Source organism: Giraffa tippelskirchi, chromosome 7, assembly GCF_054371585.1.
Source record: "Giraffa tippelskirchi isolate mGirTip1 chromosome 7, T2T-mGirTip1v1.2.pri, whole genome shotgun sequence".
Classification (NCBI taxonomy): Eukaryota; Metazoa; Chordata; class Mammalia; order Artiodactyla; family Giraffidae; genus Giraffa; species Giraffa tippelskirchi.
Window position 1 is genome coordinate 65,624,660 of NC_137281.1, and position 16,458 is coordinate 65,641,117.

At 54.7% G+C, this 16,458-nt stretch overlaps 1 protein-coding gene and 1 long non-coding RNA gene across 2 annotated transcripts in view; one reads left to right on the forward strand and one right to left on the reverse strand.

Moving 5' to 3' along the window:
* Positions 1–745: 745 nt before the first annotated feature.
* LOC145513756 (uncharacterized) lies at positions 746–2,599 on the reverse strand. The gene is made up of 3 exons (XM_081510736.1): positions 2,366–2,599; positions 1,654–1,966; positions 746–1,403 (listed from the first exon to the last, which is right to left on the reverse strand). Exons 1-3 carry the CDS (start codon positions 2,597–2,599, stop codon positions 775–777), a joined length of 1,176 nt encoding a protein of 391 aa, XP_081366862.1. The 3' UTR covers positions 746–774.
* Positions 2,600–6,247: 3,648 nt separating this feature from the next.
* The window catches only part of LOC145514126 (uncharacterized), a 196,427-nt gene continuing 186,216 nt past the window's right edge, over positions 6,248–16,458 (forward strand). Inside the window, exon 1 of the long non-coding RNA XR_014059848.1 lies at positions 6,248–6,353. This is a non-coding gene — a long non-coding RNA (uncharacterized LOC145514126). The remainder of the gene's footprint in view (positions 6,354–16,458) is intronic.

Here is a 16,458-nt window from a genome sequence, read left to right on the forward strand (position 1 = left end):
AGGAAACCCTTACGACGGTGAGGACTATCACTGCTGTTTCCCAAGGGGTTCCGTCGGTGCGTGTCTTCCCCGGAGCGGTCAGGCCGTCTCTAAAGTACACTGGCCATGGGCATTGCCTCTCCTTGGAACTTCCCATGTGTTTCTCTTTTTTATGGAACAGTGATTTTTTAGAGGGGTTCTGGGCCACAAGGTTGTTGGGTCATTTTCTAGCCTTCTGTCGTGAAGAACGCTTTCCTGGGCGTTGGGGTGGTTTGTTGTTCCAGCTCCCTTTCTTGGCTTCTTTTGGGAGCTGGTGCAACAAGAGGAGCTCAGCCTCTGCCTTCTGGCTGAGATGTCACCCTTCAAACAGCAATGCCTGCCTGGAGATAATGATGGCATTTGCCAAAAGGGCTTCGTTTGGCACATGATATCTTGAAAGGACGTACACCGTCCTTTCAGCTATCAAAGGCTAGTTCAAATGACATACAAATGAGAACTCTCCAATGGAGTCTTACAGTAGGTGGAGAGTCCGAAAAAAACTCCTTCAGTCATTTCACTGAGAGTCATTGATTGGGGACACCAAGAATATAGGAAGGAATGCAGAAAGAAAAGATGAAATTGTGTTCAGGATCGGGGGGAGGGATGAACAGGGCGTGCTTGCCTTGAATCCAGGCTTTGTTGGGGGGTGGGGCATAAAGATCGAACGGGTCTGAAACTACAAATTGGGATGGTAACACAGTATCACCAGAGTTACACAACAGTGTTCCCAAATTGCAACAATGATGAAAAAGTTTACTAATCCCAACTTAACCAAGAGAAATACAGGAAACCATACACAAAATAAAACATCACCAGAAAGGTGGAAACAAACCAAATGCAAAGCAGTTCAGGGGAAAGGAACTCCATGTCCCCTGGGGGCAGACCGAGTTGCCGGCGTCCACGGTGAGCAGACAGGGATGGAGGCTGCAGAGCCGACCGCTCCCCTGGACGTGGTGTTTCCGGCAAGGGCTCTGGGTCTCTGCCCAGAGCGGGGGCTCGTTCTTCCTGCAGGGGCGAGTGAGTCATCGTCGGCGTCTGGGTGTTGCGCGGGAGCCAGGGCAGGCTCTCCCTGCCGAGGCGGTGACTCCTCCTCTGCCTCGGGTTCTCCTGCCAAAGCCCGAGCAGGTACAGGTGCACGTGGAGGTGGAGGTTCTGGCTGAGGGGGTGGGACATCAGTGCCTGGGGCTGGGGGCCCTGCAGGCACGGAGATCCGATCTGCCCGGTGTGCTGGCCAGTACCCAGCTGGCCTGGTGTCTCTGTGAGGGCAAGTCTCGGATCTCCATCTGGCCTCGGTGGATCCCTGGGTCCTGCACGTGGAGCCACCACCTCTGTAGGGACAGGTCTGGGAAGTAGAGCCTGGTTCCAGTTGGAGGCCAGTGCTAGAGCTGGGGGAGAAGCAAAGTTTGCCCACAGGCCAGCCTTGGCATGTGCGTATCCCGGGACAGAAAGCTTCCAAGAGATTCCCAAAGAATACCCAGGGTCGGATGTCTTTTGGGACTGAAGTGTGCAAGATGGGGGTGGGGGTGTGAGGCCAGCGCTTGCTGCAGGCCCAGCAGCATCTTTCGGGGACTCGTCCGTGTGTAGCTCAGCACCCCCTCCCCACACACTCCCGTGCACCAGCCCCAGCGTCCTCACCTCTGTGCTCTGGCGTGCTGGGCTCCAGGTCCTCCTGCTGCCTCAGAGGCCGGGGTTCTCGGGACTCTGGGTCGGAGCCGGGTGTGCTGAGCTCCGTGGCCGCCTCAGACTGGGCCGCCGGGTGTATCCTGGGTGGTGTCTCGGCAGCAGGCCTTCCCCGCCTCCGCTTCGCCCCCGGTGGGGCTGATGCCTCCGTGGGCACGCTCACCTGGAGCCTGCACTGGGCCTCACGGGCGGGGGGGTGGTGCTCCGACCCCTCCCTCCGGGAGGTGGACGGGGTGTCCCCGTCCTCGGCCTCATCACGTGGGAAGCTCTGCAACGACAGTGACCGTCAGCCAGCCGTGCTGGGAGTTTTCCGAGCTGGGCCTGGCCAGTGGAGCCGCTGCTTCTGCCTGCTCGAACTTCTCTTCCCAGAAGGGTCAGAGACGTGTGTCTGCTCAGATCCCCACCCGGGAGGAAAGAGACCCACCTGAGGGTGTGAGGTCAGCCTGGGCGGCCGGCGCTGCCCGCACTCTCCCCATCCCACCCAGCCTGCTCTCCCCTGGGGTGTGGACACAACTTGTCCGCAGGCTTCTGACCCCACATCCGCCTGGGCTTCCTTGAGGGAGACACACCCCGAGAAACCCGCATCCACACACACAGGCAAAGGACCCGCTGTTTCCGGGTGGCATGGGAGAGGTGGCCTGGCCCCGCCTGGGGCTCCCCGTGTTACCTTTCTGTTTCTCCGGGCAAAGGGCCAGAGGCCTCTCGGGGGTGCCCTGAGCCAACGTCGACAGGGTGCCCACGCACACTGCCTGTGAGCTCTCCTGAGGCCCCGGCCTCTGGGCAGGGGCAAACAGCAGAACCTCCTGGCAGCAAGTGATCTGGCTGGGGGCTCCTCTCCGCTCTGGAGGCCTAGATACCCGGGTTGCGGGTTCTGTTGGGTTCTGTTGCCGGCAGGTGACATCATTTCCTGGGGTTCGTGCTGAGGTCCCTTCCCCAAAACTTCGCAAGGGAATCTCTGGGTTTCTGACTGCTCGACCACCCCCCTTAGGCCATGTGCAGGCACAGTGACAGCCACACAGCCCAGCCCACAGCCCTGGGGAGGCCTGGGTGCAGCCAGGGCCTGAGCTCCGAGGACCCCGCTGCTCTCAGACCAGGCTCCTTCTTCTCATAAGTGGTGTGGCCCTGGACAAGCATATGCCCCTCAGGGTTTCCCCGGTCTCTCCATCTGCAGAGTGGGGGTCATTCTCCCATCTGTTTCCTAGGTCTGTCGGCCTACGAGCAGCTCCATGCCTTTCCACCTGGGGCTGATATCACGTGGAGCTTGTGCGCTGAGACTTCAGAAAGAAAGACTCCATCCAGGGCTGACACAGCACAGAATGGGGCAGAACGAGGCCTGGATGCGCCGTGGTACCCAGGAAAAGGCACTCCCCCTCCTGACTGTTTTGAGACCCCGCATGCAAGTTGGAGGACCGAAAGGAAGACTCGAAGGTCTCCCTCTCTGATAGAAAAGAGTAGCCAACTTTCTGGTCCTCTGTTTCCATTGAGATTCTGTTCAAGTGTCCCAGCTCGGCTTCTGCGGGTGGCTGAGCTTCTAATGGCTCCCTGCGTTCTTGTCTTTTCCTCTCCAAACCTTCCGTCCGTTTCCCCCTTCTGGGGTGGATGGGCGCTGTCATTGCTTCTACCTTCGAGACAGATTGATGAAAAGTCTGGACCATCGACTCCTTTCCTCTCTTTGGTTCCGTGTCTCTCTCTGGCTGTGTCCCTCTCTTTTCCTTTCTCGATTCAGTCTGTGTCTTCCTCTTTCTCTCTCGTGTGTGGATGGATGGATGCTAGGAATGCACATGTATATGATTAGATGAGGGTTATGTTTTAGGGATAGGTTAGAGGGAGAGAAAGGCTTTAGGTCGGAGTTGGTCATGGGGGAAGGGTCAAGGGTGGTGGTGGTGTTTCTTGGAATCTGAGTGCTGTGCATTCTTCGTCTCTTTCCATATGAACCCCTTCTCAGATACACCACTTGCAAGGAGTCTCTCATGTTCCGTTTCCTATCTTTTGCATTTGTGAATGCTTAGCTTCTCTGTTGTGAAGAGGTTCCATTGGATGGAAACCCATTGGTGTACTTGGTTTCCCTCTTTCCCTTACTTGAAGAGACCCATTTCTACCTCCGCCCAGCAAATGGCAAGGAGACTCTGATGTTAAGGAGCCTTTGACCTACGCTTCTTTCTAGCTATCTCATGACATCAGTCTTTAGGGTGAGGTTTTTCCCCGATATTGAGGTGGTGTGAGATCAAAACCAATAGCGTTCTTCAGATGTAGCTGTCTGGTTTTCCCATGGACATTGATTGAAGAGGCTTTCTTGTTCCCATTTGGATATTCTCCCCTTCTGTGTCAGAGATGAGTTGACCTTGGATGCCGGGGTTTGTTTCTGGACCCTCAACTTTATTCCATCGATCTGGATCTGTGTGTGTTGTTGTATTCCCAATAGCATACTGTCCTGCTGCTGCCGCTGCGGCTAAGTCACTTCAGTCGTGTCTGACTCTGCGCGACCCCATGGCCTGCAGCCTACCAGGCTCCTCCGTCCAGGGCATTTTCCAGGCAAGAGTACTGGAGTGGGTCGCCATCGCCTTCTCCGATACTCTCCTGAGGATCCTAGTTTGGTCGTCTAATTTCCTTTCACACAACCTTGGACGTCCGTATCGGGGCTTTTTCGTCGGATTGTATTGACAATTTAGGCTCTTTTCTGTTTCCGTAACCCCTTTTGCAATTCTTTGTTCGGTGCGAACATGCATTGGCATTTTGGGAGGAATAGCATCGAAGCTGTGGATTGCCTTGTGGGGCTGTGACATCATTTTCCCAATAGGAATTCTTTCAAGCCCTGAGCACAGCTTCTCTTTCCAGTGATTGGTGTGGGCTTGATCTTCTTTCTTCCATCTCTCGCCGTTTTGTGAGAACAGGTCCTTCCTTCCCTTCTGGGTTAGATGGACTCGTGGGTATCACTTCAGTGAATGGCATTGTCAGTGGGGGTGATAATTCCCTTCTCATTGGAAGACTTTGCGGTGAGTATTAGAAGTGCAAGTGATTTCTCTTCCCCTTCCTCCCTGTCCATCTCTCAGAGCCACCGGGAAACAGAGGCCTCATCCAGGGTCACACAGGCCTGAGGGAGTGCAACTAGACTGTTGTTTCTTCAGGCCCTCAGTGCTGGACATCATCCGGGATACTCTGTGTGTGTCTTCCTCAGTCTGGCGTCCCTTCAGACCTTTCCCTAGTTTTCACAGGCTTGTTGTGTTGGTGTTCTTTGTCTGTTTGGAGACACGTCCTTGAGAAGCTTTGTGTTTCCACTCATTCGTCTCGCGATGTATGACCTGTCTTTTGCTTTTGTAATGAGGTCTTTCCCACGGTAGATATCTTTGATTTTGCAAAGTCCACTGTATTCTCTGGGTTGTTTTGTGGACTGCCTTTTAGTTTTGTGTGTGAAGACTCAAAGCACGTGTCCGGTTTCTGCTCATTGTTCTTCTAGATTTGTGACAAGTTTTCATGGAAACTTTGTCTAGGGATAACTGGAAGTGAACTCGGTGTAAGGTGTCAAGTCTCCATCTCCATTCATGTCATGCCCTGCAGTTTCCAATTCCCTGTTCCTGAGTGGTTTTGGAGACCTTGTGGGAAGTTTGGTTGCATCGGAGTTTGCATTTCCACCTTGAGTAGATTCACACTGTTCTGCCCTCAGGGACACTGTCAAGGGGGAGTGAGGAGCAGCCTGCACTTGCAGCAGTGACCACACGGTGGGGCGAGTGCTGCTGTTCCCTCTGGGAGCCCCAGGCCACAGGCATCCCAGTGAGGAGCCAGCTCTGTGCTCAGCTGAAAGGAGTTATTCTCTCAGGAGCCTCTGAGCCCTTGCCTTTGGATCACCCAGGGTGGGCATTTATTGTGACAGAAAAAAATTGCCCTGAATTCCATGGACGGAAGAGCCTGGCTGTGTAGAGTTCGTGAGTTGCCGTGAATCAGACACAACTGAGGACACAAAAACTCAATAGACTAAAACACTTTTTGGGGGTGGGGGGAGTGAAAGGGGGTGATGTGGGGTTTTTTGTCTTATATAATAGCCAAGGGAAATCTAGTTTAAACCTAAATTCACATAGATGGGAAAGGTATAGCTCTCCGTCACCCTATTAAAAAAAAAAAAAAAAAACGACTTAACTTTTCTGAAAGTTTATTTAGTAGCTTCCTTGAGCAGTTCATTGTGAAGCATTTTTTTTTTTTTTCTGTGACATTGGCCTCATTAAAAAGTACGGTTTGCGTTTACTGGATAATTTTGTTCATTGTTTTGTTAGGGAATCTTGGTAATATCTGAGTTTCCTGGGGAGCATGGTCACATGACCTGGCCCTGGCCAATCGGTGCGTTCCACCTCCCTGGCCACTGTGATTGGCTCCGGACTGGGGCAGTGCCCAATCGGGGCCCAGGGCCGGGCCTCACGTTGGAAGCCAGGGGAAGACGAGCTCTCGTCCTGCTGGGGTAGGGGAAGGGGTGGGGCCGGGGGAGGTCAGGCTCCAGCAGTGGGAGGGGCTTGAGGTCCGCCTGCGGCAGTTGGTGACCTTCCTGCTCCCCTCAGGGCAGAGCCGCCGGCCTGAGAATGAGGGCGCTGCTGAGCCCAGGGGCTGGGATGGCCCTTGCTGCTGTGGTCCCAGAGCTCCACCCGAGACCTGAGGGAGGCCGTCTGCCCGTGAGTCCTCTCCCGCTTGTCTGTCAGCTTGTTTGAAGCATGCTGGGTTTTCTGCCCAGCTGGCTAAGGGGAGTCCCTGGAAATGCAAGGGTGTGGGTTTTGGCAGACTTCAGGGAAGACATGCCAGATGAGCCTGGGAGACTCCAGCTTAATCTGGATTCAGGAGATATCTCTTCGGGCCAGCTAGTAATTGTAGGATAAGCCTAATGAGTCTTCACAGGATGAAGAGAGTAACGTGCCAAGGTAGCAATCGATGTCCTCCTTCGAGAGGATGAAGCTGGTGCTCAGAGAAGGGGGGAACTTGGCCACAGCAAGGAGGTGTGCACCCAGACAGAACCCCCAGATCCGGCCATTTGAGCTCAGGGAGGCCACTGGTGTGGCTTGTCCCTGTGGCAGGGGCCGAGGCACGCAGCCCACCCTGATTCCTGCGGGGGCCTGACTTGGGAAGTGCCATCTGGTAGCTTTGAGACTCACCAAACCAAATTGCACTGGAGAGAGGAAGGACACCTTCCTTCATCCACCCCCCACCCCCGCCGGATTCCCACATACCCTGACCCCATTCTCTGGATTTCGGAGCCATTTCCAGAGTCCCGCTCATATGACCTCATTCGAAGTGCGCTGTGGACGAGCTGCCATCTGCAGCTGCTACCACAGCAGCCAAGGGCTTTAGCTCCCGAGTACCTCCCTTCCTTTGGAACTTGGGGGCCCTCTACTCCCCACTTGCACACCACAGACCTTTGCTGAGGATTGTGGGGACCCTCACTCAGTTTGCAGCACGTTGTAGCCATCCCTGTCCTCTCAATACCTCCCTTGCAACTCAGCTTGTGAGCTCCTTTGGAGCAGCGTGGCCCACCTGGCTGCAACGGAAGAGACACAGCTGACAGGGAAACAACAGCTTAGATCTGACAGCCGGAAAGCTCTGTCAAAAGGGACCTCCCTCATCACACCGTAGAGGCTGTAGGAGCCGCCAGGGTTTGGGAACCAGTGCTGGGGCCAAAATGACTCCACAGCTGTTTTCCTTCCTGGGGAGGGTTCTGGCTCCAGTGGGAATGGCTCAAGTCTCCTAAGGTTCTGAAAGCCCACTGTGTGCAGATTCACGGTACACAGAGAGGAGAAGGTGGAGTCCTGCCCTGGAGGTGGGCACAGCTCACGGATGAGCCAGGCAGGCAGGCAGGCAGGCAGGGCATGAGAACACCTGAGCTGCCTTCATGAGTGAATGGTGTGGGGGCAGAGGAAGAGAAGCCGGTCTGCTCCCTCATGTGGTGCCCAGGGCAGGTTGTCCCCAGAGGAAACCCTTACGACGGTGAGGACTATCACTGCTGTTTCCCAAGGGGTTCCGTCGGTGCGTGTCTTCCCCGGAGCGGTCAGGCCGTCTCTAAAGTACACTGGCCATGGGCATTGCCTCTCCTTGGAACTTCCCATGTGTTTCTCTTTTTTATGGAACAGTGATTTTTTAGAGGGGTTCTGGGCCACAAGGTTGTTGGGTCATTTTCTAGCCTTCTGTCGTGAAGAACGCTTTCCTGGGCGTTGGGGTGGTTTGTTGTTCCAGCTCCCTTTCTTGGCTTCTTTTGGGAGCTGGTGCAACAAGAGGAGCTCAGCCTCTGCCTTCTGGCTGAGATGTCACCCTTCAAACAGCAATGCCTGCCTGGAGATAATGATGGCATTTGCCAAAAGGGCTTCGTTTGGCACATGATATCTTGAAAGGACGTACACCGTCCTTTCAGCTATCAAAGGCTAGTTCAAATGACATACAAATGAGAACTCTCCAATGGAGTCTTACAGTAGGTGGAGAGTCCGAAAAAAACTCCTTCAGTCATTTCACTGAGAGTCATTGATTGGGGACACCAAGAATATAGGAAGGAATGCAGAAAGAAAAGATGAAATTGTGTTCAGGATCGGGGGGAGGGATGAACAGGGCGTGCTTGCCTTGAATCCAGGCTTTGTTGGGGGGTGGGGCATAAAGATCGAAGGGGTCTGAAACTACAAAGTGGGATGGTAACACAGTATCACCAGAGTTACACAACAGTGTTCCCAAATTGCAACAATGATGAAAAAGTTTACTAATCCCAACTTAACCAAGAGAAATACAGGAAACCATACACAAAATAAAACATCACCAGAAAGGTGGAAACAAACCAAATGCAAAGCAGTTCAGGGGAAAGGAACTCCATGTCCCCTGGGGGCAGACCGAGTTGCCGGCGTCCACGGTGAGCAGACAGGGATGGAGGCTGCAGAGCCGACCGCTCCCCTGGACGTGGTGTTTCCGGCAAGGGCTCTGGGTCTCTGCCCAGAGCGGGGGCTCGTTCTTCCTGCAGGGGCGAGTGAGTCATCGTCGGCGTCTGGGTGTTGCGCGGGAGCCAGGGCAGGCTCTCCCTGCCGAGGCGGTGACTCCTCCTCTGCCTCGGGTTCTCCTGCCAAAGCCCGAGCAGGTACAGGTGCACGTGGAGGTGGAGGTTCTGGCTGAGGGGGTGGGACATCAGTGCCTGGGGCTGGGGGCCCTGCAGGCACGGAGATCCGATCTGCCCGGTGTGCTGGCCAGTACCCAGCTGGCCTGGTGTCTCTGCGAGGGCAAGTCTCGGTTCTCCATCTTGCCTCGGTGGATCCCTGGGTCCTGCACCTGGAGCCACCACCTCTGTAGGGACAGGTCTGGGAAGTAGAGCCTGGTTCCAGTTGGAGGCCAGTGCTAGAGCTGGGGGAGAAGCAAAGTTTTCCCACAGGCCAGCCTTGGCATGTGCGTATCCCGGGACAGAAAGCTTCCAAGAGATTCCCAAAGAATACCCAGGGTCGGATGTCTTTTGGGACTGAAGTGTGCAAGATGGGGGTGGGGGTGTGAGGCCAGCGCTTGCTGCAGGCCCAGCAGCATCTTTCGGGGACTCGTCCGTGTGTAGCTCAGCACCCCCTCCCCACACACTCCCGTGCACCAGCCCCAGCGTCCTCACCTCTGTGCTCTGGCGTGCTGGGCTCCAGGTCCTCCTGCTGCCTCAGAGGCCGGGGTTCTCGGGACTCTGGGTCGGAGCCGGGTGTGCTGAGCTCCGTGGCAGCCTCAGACTGGGCCGCCGGGTGTATCCTGGGCGGTGTCTCGGCAGCAGGCCTTCCCCGCCTCTGCTTCGCCCCCGGTGGGGCTGATGCCTCCGTGGGCACGCTCACCTGGAGCCTGCACTGGGCCTCACGGGCGGGGGGGTGGTGCTCCGACCCCTCCCTCCGGGAGGTGGACGGGGTGTCCCCGTCCTCGGCCTCATCACGTGGGAAGCTCTGCAACGACAGTGACCGTCAGCCAGCCGTGCTGGGAGTTTTCCAAGCTGGGCCTGGCCAGTGGAGCCGCTGCTTCTGCCTGCTCGAACTTCTCTTCCCAGAAGGGTCAGAGACGTGTGTCTGCTCAGATCCCCACCCGGGAGGAAAGAGACCCACCTGAGGGTGTGAGGTCAGCCTGGGCGGCCGGCGCTGCCCGCACTCTCCCCATCCCACCCAGCCTGCTCTCCCCTGGGGTGTGGACACAACTTGTCCGCAGGCTTCTGACCCCACATCCGCCTGGGCTTCCTTGAGGGAGACACACCCCGAGAAACCCGCATCCACACACACAGGCAAAGGACCCGGTGTTTCCGGGTGGCATGGGAGAGGTGGCCTGGCCCCGCCTGGGGCTCCCCGTGTTACCTTTCTGTTTCTCCGGGCAAAGGGCCAGAGGCCTCTCGGGGGTGCCCTGAGCCAACGTCGACAGGGTGCCCACGCACACTGCCTGTGAGCTCTCCTGAGGCCCCGGCCTCTGGGCAGGGGCAAACAGCAGAACATCCTGGCAGCAAGTGATCTGGCTGGGGGCTCCTCTCCGCTCTGGAGGCCTGGATACCCGGGTTGCGGGTTCTGTTGGGTTCTGTTGCCGGCAGGTGACATCATTTCCTGGGGTTCGTGCTGAGGTCCCTTCCCCAAAACTTCGCAAGGGAATCTCTGGGTTTCTGACTGCTCGACCACCCCCCTTAGGCCATGTGCAGGCACAGTGACAGCCACACAGCCCAGCCCACAGCCCTGGGGAGGCCTGGGTGCAGCCAGGGCCTGAGCTCCGAGGACCCCGCTGCTCTCAGACCAGGCTCCTTCTTCTCATAAGTGGTGTGGCCCTGGACAAGCATATGCCCCTCAGGGTTTCCCCGGTCTCTCCATCTGCAGAGTGGGGGTCATTCTCCCATCTGTTTCCTAGGTCTGTCGGCCTACGAGCAGCTCCATGCCTTTCCACCTGGGGCTGATATCACGTGGAGCTTGTGCGCTGAGACTTCAGAAAGAAAGACTCCATCCAGGGCTGACACAGCACAGAATGGGGCAGAACGAGGCCTGGATGCGCCGTGGTACCCAGGAAAAGGCACTCCCCCTCCTGACTGTTTTGAGACCCCGCATGCAAGTTGGAGGACCGAAAGGAAGACTCGAAGGTCTCCCTCTCTGATAGAAAAGAGTAGCCAACTTTCTGGTCCTCTGTTTCCATTGAGATTCTGTTCAAGTGTCCCAGCTCGGCTTCTGCGGGTGGCTGAGCTTCTAATGGCTCCCTGCGTTCTTGTCTTTTCCTCTCCAAACCTTCCGTCCGTTTCCCCCTTCTGGGGTGGATGGGCGCTGTCATTGCTTCTACCTTTGAGACAGATTGATGAAAAGTCTGGACCATCGACTCCTTTCCTCTCTTTGGTTCCGTGTCTCTCTCTGGCTGTGTCCCTCTCTTTTCCTTTCTCGATTCAGTCTGTGTCTTCCTCTTTCTCTCTCGTGTGTGGATGGATGGATGCTAGGAATGCACATGTATATGATTAGATGAGGGTTATGTTTTAGGGATAGGTTAGAGGGAGAGAAAGGCTTTAGGTCGGAGTTGGTCATGGGGGAAGGGTCAAGGGTGGTGGTGGTGTTTCTTGGAATCTGAGTGCTGTGCATTCTTCGTCTCTTTCCATATGAACCCCTTCTCAGATACACCACTTGCAAGGAGTCTCTCATGTTCCGTTTCCTATCTTTTGCAGTTGTGAATGCTTAGCTTCTCTGTTGTGAAGAGGTTCCATTGGATGGAAACCCATTGGTGTACTTGGTTTCCCTCTTTCCCTTACTTGAAGAGACCCATTTCTACCTCCGCCCAGCAAATGGCAAGGAGACTCTGATGTTAAGGAGCCTTTGACCTACGCTTCTTTCTAGCTATCTCATGACATCAGTCTTTAGGGTGAGGTTTTTCCCCGATATTGAGGTGGTGTGAGATCAAAACCAATAGCGTTCTTCAGATGTAGCTGTCTGGTTTTCCCATGGACATTGATTGAAGAGGCTTTCTTGTTCCCATTTGGATATTCTCCCCTTCTGTGTCAGAGATGAGTTGACCTTGGATGCCGGGGTTTGTTTCTGGACCCTCAACTTTATTCCATCGATCTGGATCTGTGTGTGTTGTTGTATTCCCAATAGCATACTGTCCTGCTGCTGCCGCTGCGGCTAAGTCACTTCAGTCGTGTCTGACTCTGCGCGACCCCATGGCCTGCAGCCTACCAGGCTCCTCCGTCCAGGGCATTTTCCAGGCAAGAGTACTGGAGTGGGTCGCCATCGCCTTCTCCGATACTCTCCTGAGGATCCTAGTTTGGTCGTCTAATTTCCTTTCACACAACCTTGGACGTCCGTATCGGGGCTTTTTCGTCGGATTGTATTGACAATTTAGGCTCTTTTCTGTTTCCGTAACCCCTTTTGCAATTCTTTGTTCGGTGCGAACATGCATTGGCATTTTGGGAGGAATAGCATCGAAGCTGTGGATTGCCTTGTGGGGCTGTGACATCATTTTCCCAATAGGAATTCTTTCAAGCCCTGAGCACAGCTTCTCTTTCCAGTGATTGGTGTGGGCTTGATCTTCTTTCTTCCATCTCTCGCCGTTTTGTGAGAACAGGTCCTTCCTTCCCTTCTGGGTTAGATGGACTCGTGGGTATCACTTCAGTGAATGGCATTGTCAGTGGGGGTGATAATTCCCTTCTCATTGGAAGACTTTGCGGTGAGTATTAGAAGTGCAAGTGATTTCTCTTCCCCTTCCTCCCTGTCCATCTCTCAGAGCCACCGGGAAACAGAGGCCTCATCCAGGGTCACACAGGCCTGAGGGAGTGCAACTAGACTGTTGTTTCTTCAGGCCCTCAGTGCTGGACATCATCCGGGATACTCTGTGTGTGTCTTCCTCAGTCTGGCGTCCCTTCAGACCTTTCCCTAGTTTTCACAGGCTTGTTGTGTTGGTGTTCTTTGTCTGTTTGGAGACACGTCCTTGAGAAGCTTTGTGTTTCCACTCATTCGTCTCGCGATGTATGACCTGTCTTTTGCTTTTGTAATGAGGTCTTTCCCACGGTAGATATCTTTGATTTTGCAAAGTCCACTGTATTCTCTGGGTTGTTTTGTGGACTGCCTTTTAGTTTTGTGTGTGAAGACTCAAAGCACGTGTCCGGTTTCTGCTCATTGTTCTTCTAGATTTGTGACAAGTTTTCATGGAAACTTTGTCTAGGGATAACTGGAAGTGAACTCGGTGTAAGGTGTCAAGTCTCCATCTCCATTCATGTCATGCCCTGCAGTTTCCAATTCCCTGTTCCTGAGTGGTTTTGGAGACCTTGTGGGAAGTTTGGTTGCATCGGAGTTTGCATTTCCACCTTGAGTAGATTCACACTGTTCTGCCCTCAGGGACACTGTCAAGGGGGAGTGAGGAGCAGCCTGCACTTGCAGCAGTGACCACACGGTGGGGCGAGTGCTGCTGTTCCCTCTGGGAGCCCCAGGCCACAGGCATCCCAGTGAGGAGCCAGCTCTGTGCTCAGCTGAAAGGAGTTATTCTCTCAGGAGCCTCTGAGCCCTTGCCTTTGGATCACCCAGGGTGGGCATTTATTGTGACAGAAAAAAATTGCCCTGAATTCCATGGACGGAAGAGCCTGGCTGTGTAGAGTTCGTGAGTTGCCGTGAATCAGACACAACTGAGGACACAAAAACTCAATAGACTAAAACACTTTTTGGGGGTGGGGGGAGTGAAAGGGGGTGATGTGGGGTTTTTTGTCTTATATAATAGCCAAGGGAAATCTAGTTTAAACCTAAATTCACATAGATGGGAAAGGTATAGCTCTCCGTCACCCTATTAAAAAAAAAAAAAAAAAACGACTTAACTTTTCTGAAAGTTTATTTAGTAGCTTCCTTGAGCAGTTCATTGTGAAGCTTTTTTTTTTTTTTTCTGTGACATTGGCCTCATTAAAAAGTACGGTTTGCGTTTACTGGATAATTTTGTTCATTGTTTTGTTAGGGAATCTTGGTAATATCTGAGTTTCCTGGGGAGCATGGTCACATGACCTGGCCCTGGCCAATCGGTGCGTTCCACCTCCCTGGCCACTGTGATTGGCTCCGGACTGGGGCAGTGCCCAATCGGGGCCCAGGGCCGGGCCTCACGTTGGAAGCCAGGGGAAGACGAGCTCTCGTCCTGCTGGGGTAGGGGAAGGGGTGGGGCCGGGGGAGGTCAGGCTCCAGCAGTGGGAGGGGCTTGAGGTCCGCCTGCGGCAGTTGGTGACCTTCCTGCTCCCCTCAGGGCAGAGCCGCCGGCCTGAGAATGAGGGCGCTGCTGAGCCCAGGGGCTGGGATGGCCCGTTGCTGCTGTGGTCCCAGAGCTCCACCCGAGACCTGAGGGAGGCCGTCTGCCCGTGAGTCCTCTCCCGCTTGTCTGTCAGCTTGTTTGAAGCATGCTGGGTTTTCTGCCCAGCTGGCTAAGGGGAGTCCCTGGAAATGCAAGGGTGTGGGTTTTGGCAGACTTCAGGGAAGACATGCCAGATGAGCCTGGGAGACTCCAGCTTAATCTGGATTCAGGAGATATCTCTTCGGGCCAGCTAGTAATTGTAGGATAAGCCTAATGAGTCTTCACAGGATGAAGAGAGTAACGTGCCAAGGTAGCAATCGATGTCCTCCTTCGAGAGGATGAAGCTGGTGCTCAGAGAAGGGGGGAACTTGGCCACAGCAAGGAGGTGTGCACCCAGACAGAACCCCCAGATCCGGCCATTTGAGCTCAGGGAGGCCAGTGGTGTGGCTTGTCCCTGTGGCAGGGGCCGAGGCACGCAGCCCACCCTGATTCCTGCGGGGGCCTGACTTGGGAAGTGCCATCTGGTAGCTTTGAGACTCACCAAACCAAATTGCACTGGAGAGAGGAAGGACACCTTCCTTCATCCACCCCCCACCCCCGCCGGATTCCCACATACCCTGACCCCTTTCTCTGGATTTCGGAGCCATTTCCAGAGTCCCGCTCATATGACCTCATTCGAAGTGCACTGTGGACGAGCTGCCATCTGCAGCTGCTACCACAGCAGCCAAGGGCTTTAGCTCCCGAGTACCTCCCTTCCTTTGGAACTTGGGGGCCCTCTACTCCCCACTTGCACACCACAGACCTTTGCTGAGGATTGTGGGGACCCTCACTCAGTTTGCAGCACGTTGTAGCCATCCCTGTCCTCTCAATACCTCCCTTGCAACTCAGCTTGTGAGCTCCTTTGGAGCAGCGTGGCCCACCTGGCTGCAACGGAAGAGACACAGCTGACAGGGAAACAACAGCTTAGATCTGACAGCCGGAAAGCTCTGTCAAAAGGGACCTCCCTCTTCACACCGTAGAGGCTGTAGGAGCCGCCAGGGTTTGGGAACCAGTGCTGGGGCCAAAATGACTCCACAGCTGTTTTCCTTCCTGGGGAGGGTTCTGGCTCCAGTGGGAATGGCTCAAGTCTCCTAAGGTTCTGAAAGCCCACTGTGTGCAGATTCACGGTACACAGAGAGGAGAAGGTGGAGTCCTGCCCTGGAGGTGGGCACAGCTCACGGATGAGCCAGGCAGGCAGGCAGGCAGGCAGGGCATGAGAACACCTGAGCTGCCTTCATGAGTGAATGGTGTGGGGGCAGAGGAAGAGAAGCCGGTCTGCTCCCTCATGTGGTGCCCAGGGCAGGTTGTCCCCAGAGGAAACCCTTACGACGGTGAGGACTATCACTGCTGTTTCCCAAGGGGTTCCGTCGGTGCGTGTCTTCCCCGGAGCGGTCAGGCCGTCTCTAAAGTACACTGGCCATGGGCATTGCCTCTCCTTGGAACTTCCCATGTGTTTCTCTTTTTTATGGAACAGTGATTTTTTAGAGGGGTTCTGGGCCACAAGGTTGTTGGGTCATTTTCTAGCCTTCTGTCGTGAAGAACGCTTTCCTGGGCGTTGGGGTGGTTTGTTGTTCCAGCTCCCTTTCTTGGCTTCTTTTGGGAGCTGGTGCAACAAGAGGAGCTCAGCCTCTGCCTTCTGGCTGAGATGTCACCCTTCAAACAGCAATGCCTGCCTGGAGATAATGATGGCATTTGCCAAAAGGGCTTCATTTGGCACATGATATCTTGAAAGGACGTACACCGTCCTTTCAGCTATCAAAGGCTAGTTCAAATGACATACAAATGAGAACTCTCCAATGGAGTCTTACAGTAGGTGGAGAGTCCGAAAAAAACTCCTTCAGTCATTTCACTGAGAGTCATTGATTGGGGACACCAAGAATATAGGAAGGAATGCAGAAAGAAAAGATGAAATTTTGTTCAGGATCGGGGGGAGGGATGAACAGGGCGTGCTTGCCTTGAATCCAGGCTTTGTTGGGGGGTGGGGCATAAAGATCGAACGGGTCTGAAACTACAAAGTGGGATGGTAACACAGTATCACCAGAGTTACACAACAGTGTTCCCAAATTGCAACAATGATGAAAAAGTTTACTAATCCCAACTTAACCAAGAGAAATACAGGAAACCATACGCAAAATAAAACATCACCAGAAAGGTGGAAACAAACCAAATGCAAAGCAGTTCAGGGGAAAGGAACTCCATGTCCCCTGGGGGCAGACCGAGTTGCCGGCGTCCACGGTGAGCAGACAGGGATGGAGGCTGCAGAGCCGACCGCTCCCCTGGACGTGGTGTTTCCGGCAAGGGCTCTGGGTCTCTGCCCAGAGCGGGGGCTCGTTCTTCCTGCAGGGGCGAGTGAGTCATCGTCGGCGTCTGGGTGTTGCGCGGGAGCCAGGGCAGGCTCTCCCTGCCGAGGCGGTGACTCCTCCTCTGCCTCGGGTTCTCCTGCCAAAGCCCGAGCAGGTACAGGTGCACGTGGAGGTGGAGGTTCTGGCTGAG

What these genes read in the sequence shown, in the direction of transcription:
- LOC145513756 (XM_081510736.1), bottom strand. Translation starts at nt 2,599, where the DNA reads ATGTCACCTGCCGGCAACAGAACCCAACAGAACCCGCAACCCGGGTAT. An exon ending in TTGCCCGGAGAAACAGAAAG is followed by an intron (nt 1,967 to 2,365) that starts GTAACACGGGGA and finishes CTGTCGTTGCAG; the next exon opens with AGCTTCCCACGTGATGAGGC. An exon ending in CAGCACGCCAGAGCACAGAG is followed by an intron (nt 1,404 to 1,653) that starts GTGAGGACGCTG and finishes CTTCTCCCCCAG; the next exon opens with CTCTAGCACTGGCCTCCAAC.